At 44.2% G+C, this 18,077-nt stretch overlaps 1 protein-coding gene across 1 annotated transcript in view; it reads left to right on the forward strand.

The window, feature by feature from the left end:
* Positions 1-13,167, forward strand: part of DNAJC1 (DnaJ heat shock protein family (Hsp40) member C1) — a 249,879-nt gene extending 236,712 nt beyond the window's left edge. Inside the window, exons 10-12 of the mRNA XM_054592779.1 lie at positions 9,326-9,374; positions 10,004-10,467; positions 12,963-13,167. Of these exons, the coding sequence (XP_054448754.1) occupies positions 9,326-9,374; positions 10,004-10,467; positions 12,963-13,031 (582 nt within the window). The 3' untranslated portion in view covers positions 13,032-13,167. The remainder of the gene's footprint in view (positions 1-9,325; positions 9,375-10,003; positions 10,468-12,962) is intronic.
* Positions 13,168-18,077: the final 4,910 nt, after the last annotated feature.

Consider the following 18,077-nt stretch of genomic DNA (forward strand, 5'->3'; position numbering starts at 1 on the left):
TTCTCTCTTTCTGGAAGTCCAGTTTTTTTTAGACATTATATTCCTGGACTGAGCCTCTACTTCTCATATTTTTTTCTCTTATCTTTCTATTTCTTTGTCTTTTCTAGTCAATTTCTCAACTATGCTTTTGAATTTCTATTTTTTATTTCTGCTATTATATTTTTAATATCCAAGAACTCTTTCTGGGTTTTATTTTTATAGCAAACTGGTCATACATAATTGATCCAATATCTTCTCTTTTTTCCTGGGAATATAATATGATATGAAGGCTTTCTTAAGGTTTTCTTCTGCTCCTTGTATTGTCTGCTTCTTTTGAGTTCCCCTCTCTTCTGTCCTATTTGTTTTGTCTTGGCTCCTGGTCATCATGTCAGAGACATTCCCCAAATGTCTGGTGATCCTTGAATATGTCCATTCATATTTAGAGCGAGATGACTAAAATGCTGGTTATCTGAATGGATGGAGCTTGTTGACAATGAGCTTCATGGTACCCCGAATAGGTCGAGATCTGGTCCTAAATGTTGCACATTTGTAGGGACTTTTTCTGGGGCTACTTCTGTTTCTCCAGAAAATATTCCAGACTTATGCCACAGAGGAACCCATTTGGCATTTGGCAGCCAGCACTTTGAAAGCGCCGTTTCTGCCCACAGTTCAGAAGCATCTCCAAGAGGCCAGTAGGAATGATGCGCTGTTGTGAGGGAGGCCTGGATGAAGCTGAGTTCCTGAAAGAGAATATAGTTCCCTGACATACGCTGTTAAAATGTTCAGTGAGAAACCTGGCAGTGCCACCCTGGCTAACATCTTCTTTATTTTGTAGCAGCTGGCACACTGCATCTTCCACGTATGTGAGGACATGTTGCTGAGCCAGACACTCCTAGTGCAGTAGGGCTGGGCGCTCCAGACCCAGCATCCTATGACTGAGGTAGCTTCCAAACTTTAGCTCTTGGGCTTCCAGAACCCAGGTCAACCTCTCTCCCCATTGCCATGGCAATTGTGCAGCTGGAGGAGAGATGGGAGGTGAAGAACTAGCCCATGATATTATTTGTTCAGACACAGCAGAAAAAGAAAAGCCTCAGTTATGTAATACCTATGTAGAAATACATTCCTTCAAAGAGAACACTATGAAAAAAGTCCCAAACATAGGTTGTCATAATATTACATTAAGTCAAAGACTGTACCTTCTGCAGTTGCAGGTGATATAAAACACAGAATGGCTAGCTAAAAAACTCATCATGGAACATGTGAGAAAAATAACACCGAACATTTCAAAAGTAAATTGTCACCCATCTAATTGAAGTCACCCAGGTCTATAGGAGAGACATAGAGTTGATGACGACATGCCCACTGAAAGCTGATTTTCCTTTCCTGAATATTATGCTCAGAGACACCCTGGCCATTGAGCTTCATACAGACCATCCGCTTATTTGGAAACTTCTTTATCTGCTCAGAATCAAAAATGATTTGCTGAAGATGCCAAACTTGACCCCAAGAGAAAACTATTTTGCCATCACCACCATATACATGCCTCCCCTTGAGGAAAAAAAAACTAGTGAAAAGAAGAGAAATTCTCAAGAAAAAAGAATCACTTGCAGTTATCATTGTTATACCACCATTTTATAGCACCAGGAGATGTCGACTTGGCAAATATACTAGATTATTAAATTAATTGTTGGACCACATAGAAGTAGAAAATTGACCAGCTATTCTTTGCTTCTTTCTAATAAGTTTTAAGTTGCCCTTTAAGTGGAAGAAAAATGTGGCTAAAAGATGAGTATAGTAGCATGCCATTAGGTTTCATGTTTGACACTGAGGATCTGAAGACCTCACATTGTAGCAGCTATCCATGGTAGGTGGGAGACAGGCCAGATTTTGATATATACTGTTCAGAATGTTTTATCAGTACAGATAGTCACCAACCAAGTACTCTCAAACCAACTCACGGATAGAAGTTCTCTGGGATGAGCCCTTATGGTCAGAACAAATATCAAACACTGAAGAACCACAATCTGATTGGATTAGTTTGTAGAGCCATTTGTGGCCCAGGGTATTTGGTAAATAATAGTGCATCAGCCAGCAATTAGTATAATTTTAAATTAAATATTGGGGTAACTTGTTAATACCATTGTATGTTTCGGGTATATAACTTTATTATACAACACCTGTATACTCCATTGTGTGTTCACCACCCAAAGCCTAGTCTCCTTCTGTCACCATATATTTGACTCCCTTACTCTCTTCATTCTACCTGCCGCCCCAGTGCCCCTCTCTGGTAACTACCATACTGTTGTCTGTGTCTGTGAGTGAGTTTGTTCTTTTTCTTTTATATTCCACATATGAATGAAATCATACGGTTCTTGTCCATTTTTCATTGACTTATTTCACATAACATGATACTCTCAAGACCTATCCATGTTCCCGCAAATGACAATATTTAATAATTTTTAATGGTTGCATAACATTTATATATATATAATCTATCTCACTTCTTCTTTATCCAGTCATCCATCAAAGGACGCTTAGATTGTTTCCATGTCTTGGCTATTGTAAATAAGTCTGCAATGAATAAGAGGGTACATATATCTTTATGAATATATATCTTCAAGTTTTAGTGGTAGGTAGCCAGAAGAGGTGTTGCTGGGTCATATGGTAGCTCTATTCTACTTTTTTGAGGAACCTCTTTACTGTTTTCCATAGTGGCTCACCAATTTACATTTCCACCATCAGTGTGCTAGGGTTCCCTTTTCTCCATCCTCACCAGCAATTGTTATTTCTTGTCTTATTGATAATAACCATTCTAAAAGGTGTGAGGTCGTATGTCACTGTGGTTTTGATTTGCATTCCCCTTATAACTAGTGATGTTTAACAGCTCAGTGTGGTCAGGTAAAGAAAGGGAGCGAGCCCTACAAATACCACTATTATTCCAACATGACTGGATATACTCATACCTGCTGTTCACTGAGAAGCAATATCAGAAGCTTAAAACTGTGGCAGACAAAGGGGAATAGGTTTCACTAAAACAATCCAGCCATCCACTAAACAAGCAAACATGAAAATAACAATAACAAGCCCAATTTGGGGGTAGTGGACCTGAAGAGCATAACCAGAATTTGCTGCAATATATCATGGAAGGTATGATGACAGTATTGCATCATACAGAGAATACTAATAAAAAAGGTAAAATTATTGAAAAGAACCAAATAGCCCCAGCTGAGTAGCTCAGTTAGTTAGAGCATTGTACTGATAGGCCAAAGTCATAGGTTTGATCCCCGGGCAGGGCAGTGAGTGCATGGATAAATGGAACAACAAATTGATGTTTCTTCTTTCTCCCTTGCTCTCTCTCTAAAATAATAATAATAAAAATGTTTAATATAGTTTTTAAAAAACATTTTTTAAGATTTTATTTATTTTTAGAGAGAGGGAAAGGAAGGAAGAGAAACATCAATCAGGTGGCTCTCACATGCCCCCACTGAGGACCTGGCCCACAACTCAGGCATGTGCCCTGACTGGGAATTGAACTGGTGATCTTTCAGTTCGCTGGCCAGCGCTCAATCCACTGAGCCACAGTGCCAGAGCAATAAATAAAAAATTTTAAGAACCAAATAAAAATTCTGGACTGTAAAGTACAATAACTGAAATTATAAATGTACTATGGAGGCTCCATGGTAGGTTTGAACTGGCAGAGGAAATAATAAGTGCACTTGAAGATAGGCCAATACAGAGTGTGTAAGCTGAATACAGAGAGGAAAACAAATGAAGAAAGAAGCAGAGCCTTAAAGAAATATGAGACACCATTAAGCACCCCAACGCATCCATAATGAGAGTTCTAAAAGGGGAGGGGAATGAAAAAGGAGAAAACTAAATATCCAAAGGAACAGTGGGTGCAAACTTCTCAAATATTTTGAAAACCACTAATCTACACATCCAGTAAGCTCGGTAATTCAGAGTAGGATAAATTCAAAGATATCCACAAAAGACACATTGTAATAAAAAAAAATGGTAAGAGTCAAAAACAAGGAGAAACTCTTGAAAGCAGCAAGAGAAAAATGACTTTATCACTTACAAGGTACCCCGCAATAAGATGAACAGCTGACTTCTCAGCAGAAACCATGGACTCCAGAAATCAATGGAATAGCATAGTCAAAGCCATTTTTCAAAAATGAATGCAAAGTAAAAACTTTTGAAGGTGAACAAGAACTTAAGTTCTGCAATACAGAAGCAAATGACCCCAGATGATTATTTGAATCCACATGAAAACTGAAGGACTCCCGTAAATGTAATTAATTAATTATAAAAGACAGTGTAAACAGATTTTCTTCACTTAACTGACTTAAAAAGTAAGTGTATAAAATAAGATATATAATGTATTGTTGGGCCTACAATATAGAAGAAGATAATATATAATATGTATAATAATCATACAAAGGAGACAGAACTATATAAATGGAATGTTTCTGTATCTCACTGGAATAAAGCTAATATAAATCTGAAGCTAATCGATTATCATAAGTTAAGATGTATGTGGTAAACCCTAGAGCAACCCTAAAATAAGCTCAAAAATGTATTCTAAATGAAACTAATACAAAGTAGTACTGACTGTAAACTGTTATGGAAAATTAAGTTTTTAAAGTATACTAAAAAGTCATTAAAGAAATTAAATGCCACATTAGGAAGTATTTACTTACGCCAAAGAAAGTAGTAATGGAGACATAAAGAAAAAACAAATAAATAAGAAAACGTAAAATGGCAGGCATAATTCCGACTACATCAGTAATAACGTGCTGTCCAGAAAGTACCCAGCCAGTCCTGTAATATGAAAACTAGAAACACTTATTGAAGAAGATACAAGAAACATTGTATATAGGACAATGATGCCTCAGTCCCCTTCAAAGTAGGCACCATGGGATCTCACACAGTCTCCCAGCATCTCTTCCACTGTTCAGAACACTCTGCAAAATCCTTTGTTGGAATAGCCATCAGCTGCCCCATTGTATTTTCCTGAATCTCATCAATGGTCTGAAATCTCTTCCCTTTCAAAGGTGATTTTAATTTTGAGAAAAGCCAAAAGTCGCAGTGCACCAAACCTGGGCTATGTCACCTGGGTGATTTGATGTTTTTCAAAAAAAACTGCACCAGATGTGATGCATGAGCAGCCACACTGTTGTGATGAAGCTGCCAATCACCAGTTGCCCATAGGTGTGGCTCTTTTCCTCATAATGCATCTCTAAACCAACAAAGAACATTGAAGTAGTACTCCTTATTAATCGTTTGGCATAAAGGGGCATACTCGGGACAGACAACACCTTCCTAATCAAAAAACACAGTTAACATGGTCTTGATCTTGCTGCAACTTTGCCACACCTTCTTTGGGCATGGACAACCAGGTGACTTCCACTGGGCTGAAAGGGCCTTCATTTCCAGATCATAGCCATAGACCTACGATTCATCTCCAGTTATGAAATCTGGTTCATTGGGAGCAGTTTGAATCAAGTTATTAGCAGCTGCAGCACAATGTTCCTTCTGCTCTGGTAGCAGAAGCCACACAACATTTTGCCATGACATGTTTCATGCCAAGATCTTACATCAACAGCTTGGACACAGTAGTTTTTGGAATCCCCAGATCAGCTTCTAGTTCTTGCACTGTTAGTCGCTGATGTTTATTGATTGCAGCCCATACACATTCAACATTCGCGGTGTTCTGCTTGTTGCAGGCCTTCCATAACATGGATCACTTTCAATAGATTCTAGACCATCTTTGAAGTGTTTATGCCATACTTTTATTTGCACTGCACTCATTGCATCATCCCCAAGGGCCTTCTGAATCATCCAAATAATTTCCATGGATGAAATGTTCAAGCTTAACACAAAATTTAATGCATATTCATTGCTCTACTCACTCAGTCATTTTGAATGCAACAGCCACACAGTACACATGTTCACTCAGCAACATCTACCACCCCCACTGACTAGTACAGTGAAGTCATCATTGTTCACATGTGCGCATTCCAGTCCATTCTCCTTGGCTGCCAGGTTACATCAGTGTAGTGCAAACTGTTCTTGTTATATTAACAATGGCTGCACTTTTTCCCAACAGATCTTTATATGAAAAGATTGAACAGTTCAGTCAAAAGACAGAGATTGTCACATTAAAAAATCATGATCCAACTGTATAGAGTCTGATCTGCCTGGTGTTAAATGCCTCCCACTGGCATGCCAACACAATCAAGGCTCAACTACAACAGAAGGGTATACACAGTCCACACATGGGAGTGCATCTCCAGTGTCCAGTGTGGGTGATCAGGGAGGCTGTGCCACTGGACCCTACAGAACACCTACCACATTAGGCCATTCTACCAAGGCTGGGAAACATAGCTGCTCTACCTAATACATAGAAACAAACACAAGAAGGCTGCCAAAATGAGGAGACATAGAAACACATCCCAAATGAAAGACAACAAAATGCCAGAAAAAAAAAACACAAAATATAGACAAGCAATCTACCAGATGCAGAGTTCAAAACACTGGTTATAAGGATGCGCAGTGAACTTAGAATTCTAACAGCATTAAAAAGGACCAGTCAGAAATGGAGGATACATTTACTGACATGAGGAATAATTTATAGGGAATCAATGGTAAAGTAAATATAAGCTGAGAATCAAGTCAGCACTTTGCAATATAAGGAAGCAAAAAATACCCAATCAAAACAGCAAAAGGAAAACGAATCCAAAAAAAATGGAGATAGTGTAAGGATCCTGTGGGACAAGTTCAAGTGTACCAATATTCACATCATGGGGGTGTTGGAAGAAGAGAGAGAGCACAAAAAATTAAAAACCTATTTGAGAAAATAATGACAGAAAACTTCCCTAACCTGGTGAAGGAAATAGACATGCAGGTCCAGGGAGTGCAGAGTTCAAAAGAACATGAACCCAGAGAAGCCCACATGAAGACATATCATAATTAAATTGTAAAAGTTTAAAGACAAAGAATCTTAAAAGCAGCAAGAGGAAAGCAGTTAGTTACCTACAAGGGAGCCCCCATATGACTGTCAGCTGATTTCTCAAAAGAAACTTTGCAGCCTAGAAGGGATTGGCAAGAAATATTTAAAGTGAAGAAAAACAAGGACCTACAACCAAGATTACCCAGCAAAGTTATCATTTAAAATTGAAAGACTTATAAAAAGCTTCCTAGATAAGAAAAAGCTAAAGGAGTTCACCACCACCAATATTATATGAAATATTAAAGGGTTTCTATAAAAAGAAGAAAAATAAAAAATATAAAGTATGTAAATAATGGCAGTAAACACATATCTATCCATGATTGAACCTAAGTTACAAAATAAATGAAACAAGCAGGCCGAATACAGGCTGATAGGTACAGAGAACATTTTGACGGTTGCCAGAAGGGAAGGGGGTTGGGGACAGGAAAAAAAGATGAAGGGATTGAGAAGTACAGACTGGTTGTTACGGAATAGTCACGGGGATTTAAAATACAACATAGGGAATATAGTCAATAATATTCTAATAATATGTATGTCAGACGGGTACGAGATTTATTGAGATAATCACTAAGTTAGGTAACGTCCAATCATGAGGGTGTATGTCTATGTAATTTAAAAATTTTTTAAATGATTTATAATTTTTTTTTTAAAGCTGTATAACTGTTATTCTGCAGAGGACTTAGCTCTTGCTCCTCAGCATGTGTTTTCAGTTTGGCTCAAATAAACTTTTATAAAAATTTTTGTTTTTATTTTTATTTTTAAAAGATTTTATTTATTTATTTTTAGACAGAGGGAAAAAGAAGAGAAAAAGAGGGAGAGAAACATCAATGTGTGGTTGCCTCTTGTGCACCCCTCTGCTGGGGACCTGGCCCACAACCCGGGCATGTGTCCTGACTGGGAATCAAACCAGTGACCCTTTGGTTCACAGGCCAGCACTCAATCCACTGAGCCACACCAGACAAGGCAAACTTTTATAAATTAAAAAAATAAAAAATAAAAAGGGAAAGAAGGGAAAGCCAAAAGTTGAGTGTAGTTTGGGATTTGTGTAGTTTGTGGAGCTAGAAGACCTCCAAGTAAGATTATTGACAGTTAACGGGGTGGCATGTAGTATAGCAGAAAGAGTACTCAGCCTATTTCTTTATCCATACAATTAGAGATTTGGATTTGAAAGGCCATATTTATAGCAGTTGAAGACAAAGTGTCAGAGCCTGGCTTACCTCAGATTATGTAAAATGGGGATAATTATATACCTACCTAATACAGCCACTATGAGGAATATGTATGCACACATATATATTACTAAGCACAGTGTCTGGTACACAGTAAGCTTATTATTATAAAAATGAAATCCTTTTCAGATCCGATGATCTCTTGTGTTACATGGTCAATTTCTCTCAGCCTGGCATGCCAAGGTAGAGGTACGGACCGGAGGTACAGGCTAATCATTTCTTATCTAAAGTGTTATTGAACAGATGGTATGTGATACCAAAGATGAAAATGGAAAGAACCGATGAATAGCAAGGACAGAATGTTGAGGAATATTATATTCGGGAATAAGAGGCAGGAGTACATAGGAGGGACCAGTGAAGGAACATTCAGAGAAGAGAAGGAAAACTAGGAGATACTGTCCTGACAGCCGGTTGGAGTAGAAAGACAGCTCAGTGAAGATACTCTTATAGAGTAGAGGCCACTTGAGCCAAGTCTGAAGGTTTATGGCACATATATGATTGATATAGATAAGTTTAACATGAAAGTAAAGGAAGTTAATCAATGGAGTGTAGTTCTGTGAGGATTTTAGAAGAAGGAAGATAATTTCTTTCTTTGAATTGGAAAAAAAGAAGGGAAGACTATATGTTAATACAATCAAATTTTTTGAATGTGGAAGGTTGGAAGTCAGGGAAGCTCATGTTGGATAACTCCATTTTTTTTCCATTTAAAAAAATGGTCATCTGGAGGGAGAGGAAAGTAGGAAATAAAAAATGAAGCATGTTTCTGAGTGGCTTTTAAGTATTTTCTCTAATTCTGCCCTTTGTATGAAGTATAAAACAAATGTTCCCTGTCAGTAATAATAGGTAATATTTACTGAGCCTTTAATATCTGCCAGATATCTTCTAAGAGCTTATTTCAAACTTAAAACATCCCTAACAGACTAATGGTATGAGTATCATATCTATATATTACAGAAGGTAATGCATGAGACAGAGAAACGATTGGAAATTGCTCAAGGTTACCCAGCTAATAAGAGCTGGAACCAAGACTGTATAAAATATGTCACTTGACCTATTGTTGGTATGTGGAAAGTGAGATTTTCTTTGCTTTTATATTTTGAAATAGGTGACAACTAAAGCCAAACAACTGAAAGATTCAGTGACCTGCTCCCCAGGTGAGTTAGCACCCACTAACCCCATTAATCTAAAGCAGTTACTTTATAATAAATCACTTTTTATAAAAACTTCTTTAAATACGGTGGTGTAATAGCTTTGCCCAATGAACTCCAGTTAAAACTCTAAAAGGTGTCAAATTACAGGCACCAAGAAGCCAATCCAGCCCTAAACATTTAGTGGGTGCTAAGATGTATGTAATAAGTTTAAAGAACTATAAAAAAAGTTACCCTTCTCTGGTGGTGGGGGATGGGGTACGCAGGAGGAAGCCAGTCCATGCACCACGCAATGCACTGTGTGCGGTTTTCCTACACTCCCCCAGCCCCGCATCACCACACGTGGTCCTTCAGAAGAGACAACAAGCAGCTTTCTCAAGAATCTGTGTTTCCCCAAATCTGTTTCCTCGAAGGCTAACTGCAATTTTGTTCAGATTCCACCCACTTCTGCTGCTTTCTGAGACTGGTTTTCCTCATCAGTAAAATTAAGATAATGACACCTATCCTAGAATAAAGTTAAGTCATACATACAAAAAGCCTAGGACACTGTCTGCTATGTGGGAGGCAGCTGCTGTCACTCTTGTCACTTGACTTGACCTTTCCCTTTCATCTGTGTGATGTGCCCTTTCTCACAGGAATGGTCAGACTCTCTGAACTCAAGTCAACAGCTCAGAATTCCAGGCCCGTCAAGACCACCATGGCCTTGCCCGATGACATCATCACCCAGCGGGAAGCCACTGCACAGGCCATGGCGGAGGGGGAGAGGGAGGACAGCGATGAACAAGAGGAGGAAGAGGAACAGGACACCATGCTCCTGGAAAGCCAGCCGAGGAGACGGAGGCCAGCCCGGATGCCTGAGGTGAGGACAAAAGCAGAGCCAGTGGAGAAGTTCCGTGGGAAGAGGCAGAAGGACTTCGATATATCGGAACAAAATGCATCGAGCGATGAAGAGAGCCAGAAGAAAGAGAGAAGTCGTACTACAGAGGAGCCATGGACTCAGAACCAACAGAAACTTCTGGAATTAGCATTACAGCAGTACCCAAAAGGATCCTCTGACCGCTGGGACAAAATAGCCAAATGTGTTCCGTCTAAGAGTAAGGTGGGTGAGGTGGGGAGGGGAGGAGGCCTCTACACTGGTTTTAGATTCCACTGAAGTGGCTGCAGCCAGTTCTACCCAACTGTTCTTTCACCTTATTCATATCCTCTCTCCAGCTATTCCACATGAGCTCTTGTTTACCAATGGTCCTCTGGCCTACTTCCCCTGAAAGCATGTGAAATCTGCGCCCTCGATGGATTAGTGTATATAAATGAGGTTAGCAGTCAAGTTGGGTCATTATACAGACCAGGTAGTTTTCCTCAGAGAAAAATTCCATGCACAGAATATAAACTTCACCCTCAATCACGCTGCCAGGCTCTGGAGCATTTGTTCTGCTCGGGCCGCAGCTGGAGAGAAGCCCGGGGTGGCCTGGCAGCGTCCTGGCCCCTGTGCGGTCCCTCTTACCTGAATGAAGAGAAGGTTTCTCAAAATCACAAGCCCCGTCAGGCACAGGGATGTGTGTGGCAGGCGGTGCGTGGGATCGCAGGCCCTGCAGCGGGACTCTCTGGACTCAGCAGCAACACAGCTGCCCAGAGACCCTGGAGGCATATTTGTATGTGGGGTCTGTGTGAGGAGAACATTTAGGATTCAGCTTACCCTCCGCAGCCTTGACTTTTTATAATAGACTTTTCTCCCCCTTTACAACTCTTAGTGCCTGCTTAAGTACATCTACAGATAGTTCTCAGATAAAAACTCTTGACGGGCAGGAAGATGGGTGTCCCTGTGGAAAGCCAGCCCCACCCCTGGCCTTTGCCTCTGCCCGACCCGTGCGCAGCTATCATGCCTCACACTGGGGTCTTCCCAGCGTGCCCCTTTCCTGACACGCGGTCCCCAGGGCCTCTTTCCCTGTAGCAGCGCTCTTCTCCGAGGCACCAGGAGCAGAGAAATCAAAAGATCCAATCTCTTCTGCCTTCTGTGCCTATCACTCAGTAGCCTCTGGGCACATTGATGTTCATTTACATTCTTATTTTTTTTAATTGAAATTCGATGTTGGACAGCCTAGCTCGTGGCCATGAATGTCCCCATGTGTATAGGTCTAGTTATCTATTACCTACGTTAAAATGAGGAAGTCAGGAATTCCCGGGGAGAAAAATAAAACCATTAGCAGTTGATCTATTTGAGAAACACAGATTCCCCTGCCTCTCCAACTGGTTTGCCAGAAGTCATTATTTTCCCTGAATTTCTCTAGCATCTGTCAGGACACAGCCATTTGCATATGTGATGAATTGACATTGGTTTAAAAGGAGATGGAACTGGATTCCTTAGGAAACAACACTCAGAAGCTCATTGCCTTGGGGTTTGGAAGGCCCTGTTTCAGCCAGAATCAAGCAGGTCTTTAATGTCCTGCAAAAGTTCCCTTTAAGGCTTGACATCAGAACCAAGTCCAGGAAAGGTTCCCCAGAGGCTCACCCACTGTGCAGTCCCTGCAAGTGGCCTGAGCACCACTGGAAATTCTGGGTGTGAATGAGGAGCCTTTGCCTGAAGGGCGTGTGAACTGGGCTCACCAGTAGGCCTGCTGCTCAGAGCCCAGGGCCTACACTGTTTTCTAGGTGAGGTGCTGGGGCTGGGCACGCCCAATGCCATGTGCTAGGCGGGACCAAAGGAAGCAAGGTAGCAAGAAAAGACTGACAGTTACAATGGCCCTAGGCAAGGCATGTTTGGCGATGCAGATAAGGGACATATAAGATACTCTTATTACACTAAGTACTTAAAATCCTAGGAAGGGAATGAATGTCCATTCTGTCCAAGGCAGCTGATAAAGTCATCTTCCATGGAGCAGAAATCAGTTTGCACAGGACCTTAAGTTAATGAAGGCTAACAGTGCCGTTGGGGAGAGTATTTTTTGAACAGAAACAGAAATGGATTCTGGAAAGTACCTAATGATAAATAGGGGAGTCATGAGGCCCCTCTGCAGGAAGCTAGGACCTGGAGCTAGTAATTATGTGCCTGGCAGGCAGGAGCAACCAGGACGGGCTGGGACCCTCAGAAGGACTTCCGTCCACACGCCCCCTGTCGGCGCCCTGTGTGCTAGCACGGGCCCCAGGAAGGCTCCAGCTGCCCTTTGCAAGAGGCAAACCCAAAGGAGAAGAGCAGCACAGGTGCCTCAATTTTCCGGTTCCTCTGGAGTGACACGTTGTGATTCAATAGTAAGATGTGAAAATTGGTCATTACAGTTAGCAAATTGAATGTCGTAGCCATGATAAGGATAGGCAGGTCTCGTGCACAGCTGCCCCGGCCCCTCCCCCGAGCCGTTCACACACGCCGTGAGTGGGGCGTTCAGCTGGCCTCTGCCTTGAACCTGTTTATCCTTGTCTGCCAGTGACCAGCCAGGCTCACGTGGGAAAGTCGAGGCAGGGTCTGTACAAAGCGAATGGACACGAGACCGCCTAGGTGCCACTGGGCGCAGGCTCAGCCCGGGAAGGTCATTCTGGTCTGTGGAAGTAATCATTTTCACCTTCTTCTTTTTTTTTTTTTTTTTTTTTTTTATCTTCCTGCAGGAAGACTGTATCGCTAGATACAAGTTGTTGGTTGAACTGGTCCAAAAGAAAAAACAAGCTCAAAGTTGAATATTCTGGAAGATGACATTCACCTTCATTTTCCAAAATGATTATTTTAAAACTCTTATGCAGAAATTTGCATTTTGTACCTCAGTATTTCTATACGTCATGTGCCTTAGTAAAAAAATAAAAAAAATAAAATAAATGTTGTGCTCTAATGTTTAAACAAATACTGAGTTAAAGGAGAAAGAAGGATTGGGGTATTTTACAGATTAGTCTCTCATTACTACAGTTTCAAAGTTTACTTTCATGGGGAACAAGCTGAATAGTACTTTCTTTCTCTTTATTTATTTTTTTTTTAATGTTCCCCCAGGGGCCTTTTTTCATTGCCTTTTAGAAAGAGGACGGGAGAGAGAGAGAAACATCAATGGGAGCCCTGGCTGGTGCGGCTCAGTGGATTGAGCGTCGGCCTGCGAACCAGAACAGTTCTGTTCCCGGTCAGAGCACATGCCTGGGTTGCAGGCCAGGTCCTTAGATGAGGGCGTGCGAGAAGCAACTGATTGATCCTTGTTTTGCTCTCACATCAATGTTTCTCTCCCTCTCTCCCTCCTTTCTCCTCTAAAACAATAAATAAAATCTTTTTTGAAAGAGAGAGAAAGGAAAGAAAAGGAAAAAGGAAAGGAAGGGAAAGGGAAAGGAAGGTAGATAGCTCAATGTGAGCAAGAGCATCAGTTGGTTGCTTCCGGTACACCCAGACCAGCGCTCAAACCCACAATCTGGGCATGTGCCTTGACCGGGAATTGAACACACAACCTTTTCAGCTATGAGACAATACATCATCCAACTGAGCCACACCAGTCAGGGCTGAATAATGCTTTCTAACAATCAGTCAAATATATGATTTTGAAAGAACATATGAGTAGACTAATGTGTAAGAATTAAAAAATGTGTTTCTTTGACCAAAGAACTCCCAGCTAATAAGTTTACTGGTTGCAGAATGCAGGTTCCTGGGGAGAAAAATCCAGCTTGGTATTGAACAAGCTGGCTAAAAACAGTGTTAGGTTATCTTAGCCATATATAGCTGGGGGGGAAAAATAAGTTTATGTGAATAAGGACATAAGGTAATAACCTGAGTTTGGGTTCTTGGATAGAAATATGTCCTCACTGAAAGAACTTCCAGAGATCATGCAAGGTAGGTTTTTAGGAACGTAGGAAATTGCATCCTACTTTTCAATCCCTAAGTTAAAAATCACTCTTTTGTACTGTTATTTCTGACTGAGCTCTTCTTCATTGTTTGTGTTTGAACTGTCACCGTCAAGCTGAGTGTCACTGTCTACATCTTCTGTCATTTGCTCAAGGTGTGGAAATAGTTTGCTGTGCCTAAATTAACCATTCAGATCAACAGAACGCATTTAAGGGAAGTGATTTGATAAAACATCTGCAAAGGTGTCATATTTTTCAAAGTATTGAACTCAGGTTACAGTTTCCTGGAGAACAGTTTGGCTGTGGTGCCCTCACTCCACTGCTGGCCCTGGGACCTCTCCCTGACAGGACACGTGCTACCAGAGGAGCCCGAGCCCGAGCCCTCCCCGTCGGGACAGCGACTGCGATGCACCTCCCCGAGTGGGACATTGGGGGGGGGTCTTGCCACGTCGGAGGCCTCACAAAGAGCAGTTGTGTTACAGCGGTTTTCGTGAACCAAGTTGCCGGGCGGCGTCTCTGTGCAGCCTCATCGCAGTTGGGATGAAGAGCCTGCCTGGCCCCAAGGTCAGCACTGCCAGCCACGCAGGGCAGGGGCCGGGCTGGTGGAAGGGGCAGGAGGAGAGGGCGTGGCCGGAGTCTTAGCCTTTGCCCCCGCAGTGCTCACGCCCTCTTTCCAATAACCAGAGCGAACCCAGTCACAGGGATAGCACCAGAGCCAACAGCTTCATCCCCCAGAACTTCCTCCCAGAACCAGTGGGGCTTTGTGGCCACCGTGCACCCACCGCAGCCGCAGCCCCCCGCGCCCCACCCCATTCACAGGGAAGTCAGGAGACCTGGTGCAATGAGGGCAACGAGGGAGAGAAACAGATCGTTCTGGCTCTGCCGGGGTCCCACTTGTCTCCAAACAGTCCGGCGTCCAGTCTGCTGGTCATGCGCCTTGGCTGACCAGCTTGTGACATTCTGTGAGCATCCTTCCATCATTCGCCCTTTTTACTTTAGTTCCTGTCACACACACCCCAAATCCCATCCCAAGTTTTTGAGCTTCCAGTGTGAGGAGAGCCCCGCGAGAGCCCAAAGATGCCCTCAGGGAGCGCAGTGTAGGGTGAGACCCCCTGGTTCGCTCGCCAGCCTCATCTTTTCCACACTCGGAGAGAATGAGGTTCTGGCCTGGTTTTCTTCTAATCATTGCCCCTGCCCGCTGGTTCCTTTCAAAGAATCAGAAGGGGCACTTTCTGCATGGCTCCCCTCTCCAGGGGACTCAGGCCTGCTCTGTGTGGTGGACATAGAGCAGGGAGACTCATGGCCAGGGCAGCCAGAGCGCAGCTGCGCACAGAGACCCGCAGGGCTCGGCGTGAGCAAGGTCATGGCCAAAAAAGCAAAGAGGCCTCCAGAAGGGGTGCACCACTCAGATCGTGCGGAGACCGAGCAGAGCTCCCTGACAGCACCCCTTCTCCATGTCCCACTCCCCAGAGAAGCGCCCCCCCCAACCTGTTCCTTTGATGCCCCACCATGTGACCCTATGTGTTAGCACCACCAGGGCAGATCCGTGAGACATCAGGTGCTATGTGCCACCTGTGTCCCAGTGCCCCCACTGGAAAAGTAGGGACTACCGATAGTGTCCTATCTCACCCTGCAAGCTGGACTCCGGTGGGGAGGGGGAAAGGGGCTGAGAACCCTGCTGAGGCCGTGCAGTGTCTCCATTTTGAGTGGGTAGTTCTGAGAGAGGAAACATGTCTTTCACTAGGTGCCCCAAAGGTCTCTCACCCAAAAAGGGCAACAGCCTCGGCTGTGGTGTTTACTCTGGTGCGTGCCGTGCGTGGAGGGCCAGGGTGGTACCACAGAAACCTCCCCTTGGCCTCGGACCTAAGAGGACCAGGACCCGGCTCTGCTGCTCATTTCCTGCCCGTCAGAGGCAGACACATGGGTCTTAGCTGCCTCAGGACAAGGCCTTCACTTCAGAGCAGCCCGGCCTTGTGTCCTCTTCCTCAGGTGTGGCCTCAGGAAAGGGCAGCCTTAGAGTCAAAAGCCCCACATCTGAGTCCTGGATCATCCAGTGAGCAAGAAGGGGCACTCGACCGGGACATGCCTGTGTCAGGATTGCACGGGGTTGGTGAGGAGGCTGGACGCAGAGGGCTGCACACCAAGAGGAAAGTAGCTCTATCCCTGGATTTGGAGGCGCTGGCCTTGCTGTGGGCACATCCTACAAACCCCATCCTCCACCAGCACCCCCGCCCCCTCCACCGCACACACAGGCCAGGGGCCCAAGGGCGCTGTCATCCTGGAGAGCCTGGTCTTCTGTTCTATAGTGAATTAGATTTACTTTCTGCACTGGGGCAAAACTCTTACATCAAACAGGTCCTTAAACTATTTATAGCACCATTTTTAAAGCCCATTCACACATTCTCTCCTTTATCCTCAAAAAACCCCTGGCTGGTTGAACAGGTCCTGCTCCATAGGGAGTTGGGCTGTTTGGGGAGCTGCCTTCTTTCCCAGCGCTGCCTCTGCCTCGGGTGCTTAGTTAGGGGCGTGGTGGGGGGCAGTCATCTGCAGACCTTACTGCTTTGAGTTCCAGCAGATCCCGTGGTTCTGTGAAACTTGCTCTGGGAGCTAAAGAGCAGCCCTTCACCCTCGCTGCTCCGACGGGCCCAGCGCCTGGCACCCCCCGCCCTCCAGGACCATCTGTCTCCCTGGAGCATTGCTGCAGGGGTTCACTCTTTCAGGGCTGTTTTCTAATTCCCTTCTCACCTTTAGAATAAAGTCGTATGAAGCTTTTCGCTATAAATGCCTTGGGTTTCAGACATCTTAAAAACGCCCCCTTGCCACAGGGCTCTTTCTTGATATGTGCCAGTCCCACCGCAAACCAGGCCCACCTACCCCTTCGAGAGCTGCAAACTAACCCCCTTAGCGTGCCAACTGTTTCCTACATACATCTATAGGGCGTTTGCGGTAGATGCTTGTTTCAGCAGTTATATTTTTTCCAAAATTTAAATGGTGCCGCTTAATTTGTGATGTCCTGCACACATGGAGAGATCATACATCGCAAGGAACCCAGGACAGCCCTGGTCTCATGGCACCTGGTCTGGACAGCAGGTGGTCTGATCCCCTCAGGGGTCCTGGCGGGATCCTGAGTTCCCCCAAGAGGATGGGCAGCTGAGAGAGCCAGCGCTCTTTCTGTTTGCTTTTGGTTTAGAACACCCTAAGGAAGGGTTTGTGCTCGTGCCGACCCCATGCTCCTCCTGAGGCATCCACACCACCCAAGGGAAACTGAAGCACAGAGACACCCACCCCCCACCCTGAGTCAGGACCCTTCATGATCAGTGTCTCCTGCAACTGGCTATTCCTGCCACCCGTGTTCACAGGCCTTCCACACCCCAACCAAGACCACGTGTGTGGTCTCAGTTCCCCTGGAGAAGGAGACCGCAGATGCAGGGGAGGGGCGGCGAGGCTTTGGGAGGGACTTGGGCCTCTTAGGGTTCATCATTTGGTAAAAGCAGACTTTGATAGTTCACCTAAATTTTAAAGTCCCCTTCCCCCAAAGCTCCTGTAACAAATCCAGCTTTGCAAACAATGGGTTGAGAACTAAGTGGCACTAAAGGCCGAAGTCTTGCTGTGTAACCTCACTTGGGATTTGCAGACGTGGATGTGTTCTGGGGCCGGGCCACGCCAGGCCCGCGGGAGCGAAGCTAGTCACCTCCGAGCGCCCGCTGCCTCTGCGGGTCCCACGGCCTCACGGGAGGGGCAGGAAAGCCCTTTGCACACTGTAGAGGCAGTGGTGGCGGGAGGTAGCCTGAGTCATGGGTCAAACACAGGGAATCGGGTCTCTTACCCATTCGCTACAATAAACCGCCTCGCTCCCCCTGCTGGAGCCAACGTGTCCGCTCGCTTGTGGCCAGCCTGGAAGCCACCCCACTG

Source organism: Pteronotus mesoamericanus, unplaced genomic scaffold (assembly GCF_021234165.1).
Source record: "Pteronotus mesoamericanus isolate MK-2021 breed Mesoamerican mustached bat unplaced genomic scaffold, CSHL_Meso_final contig_130, whole genome shotgun sequence".
NCBI lineage: Eukaryota > Metazoa > Chordata > Mammalia > Chiroptera > Mormoopidae > Pteronotus > Pteronotus mesoamericanus.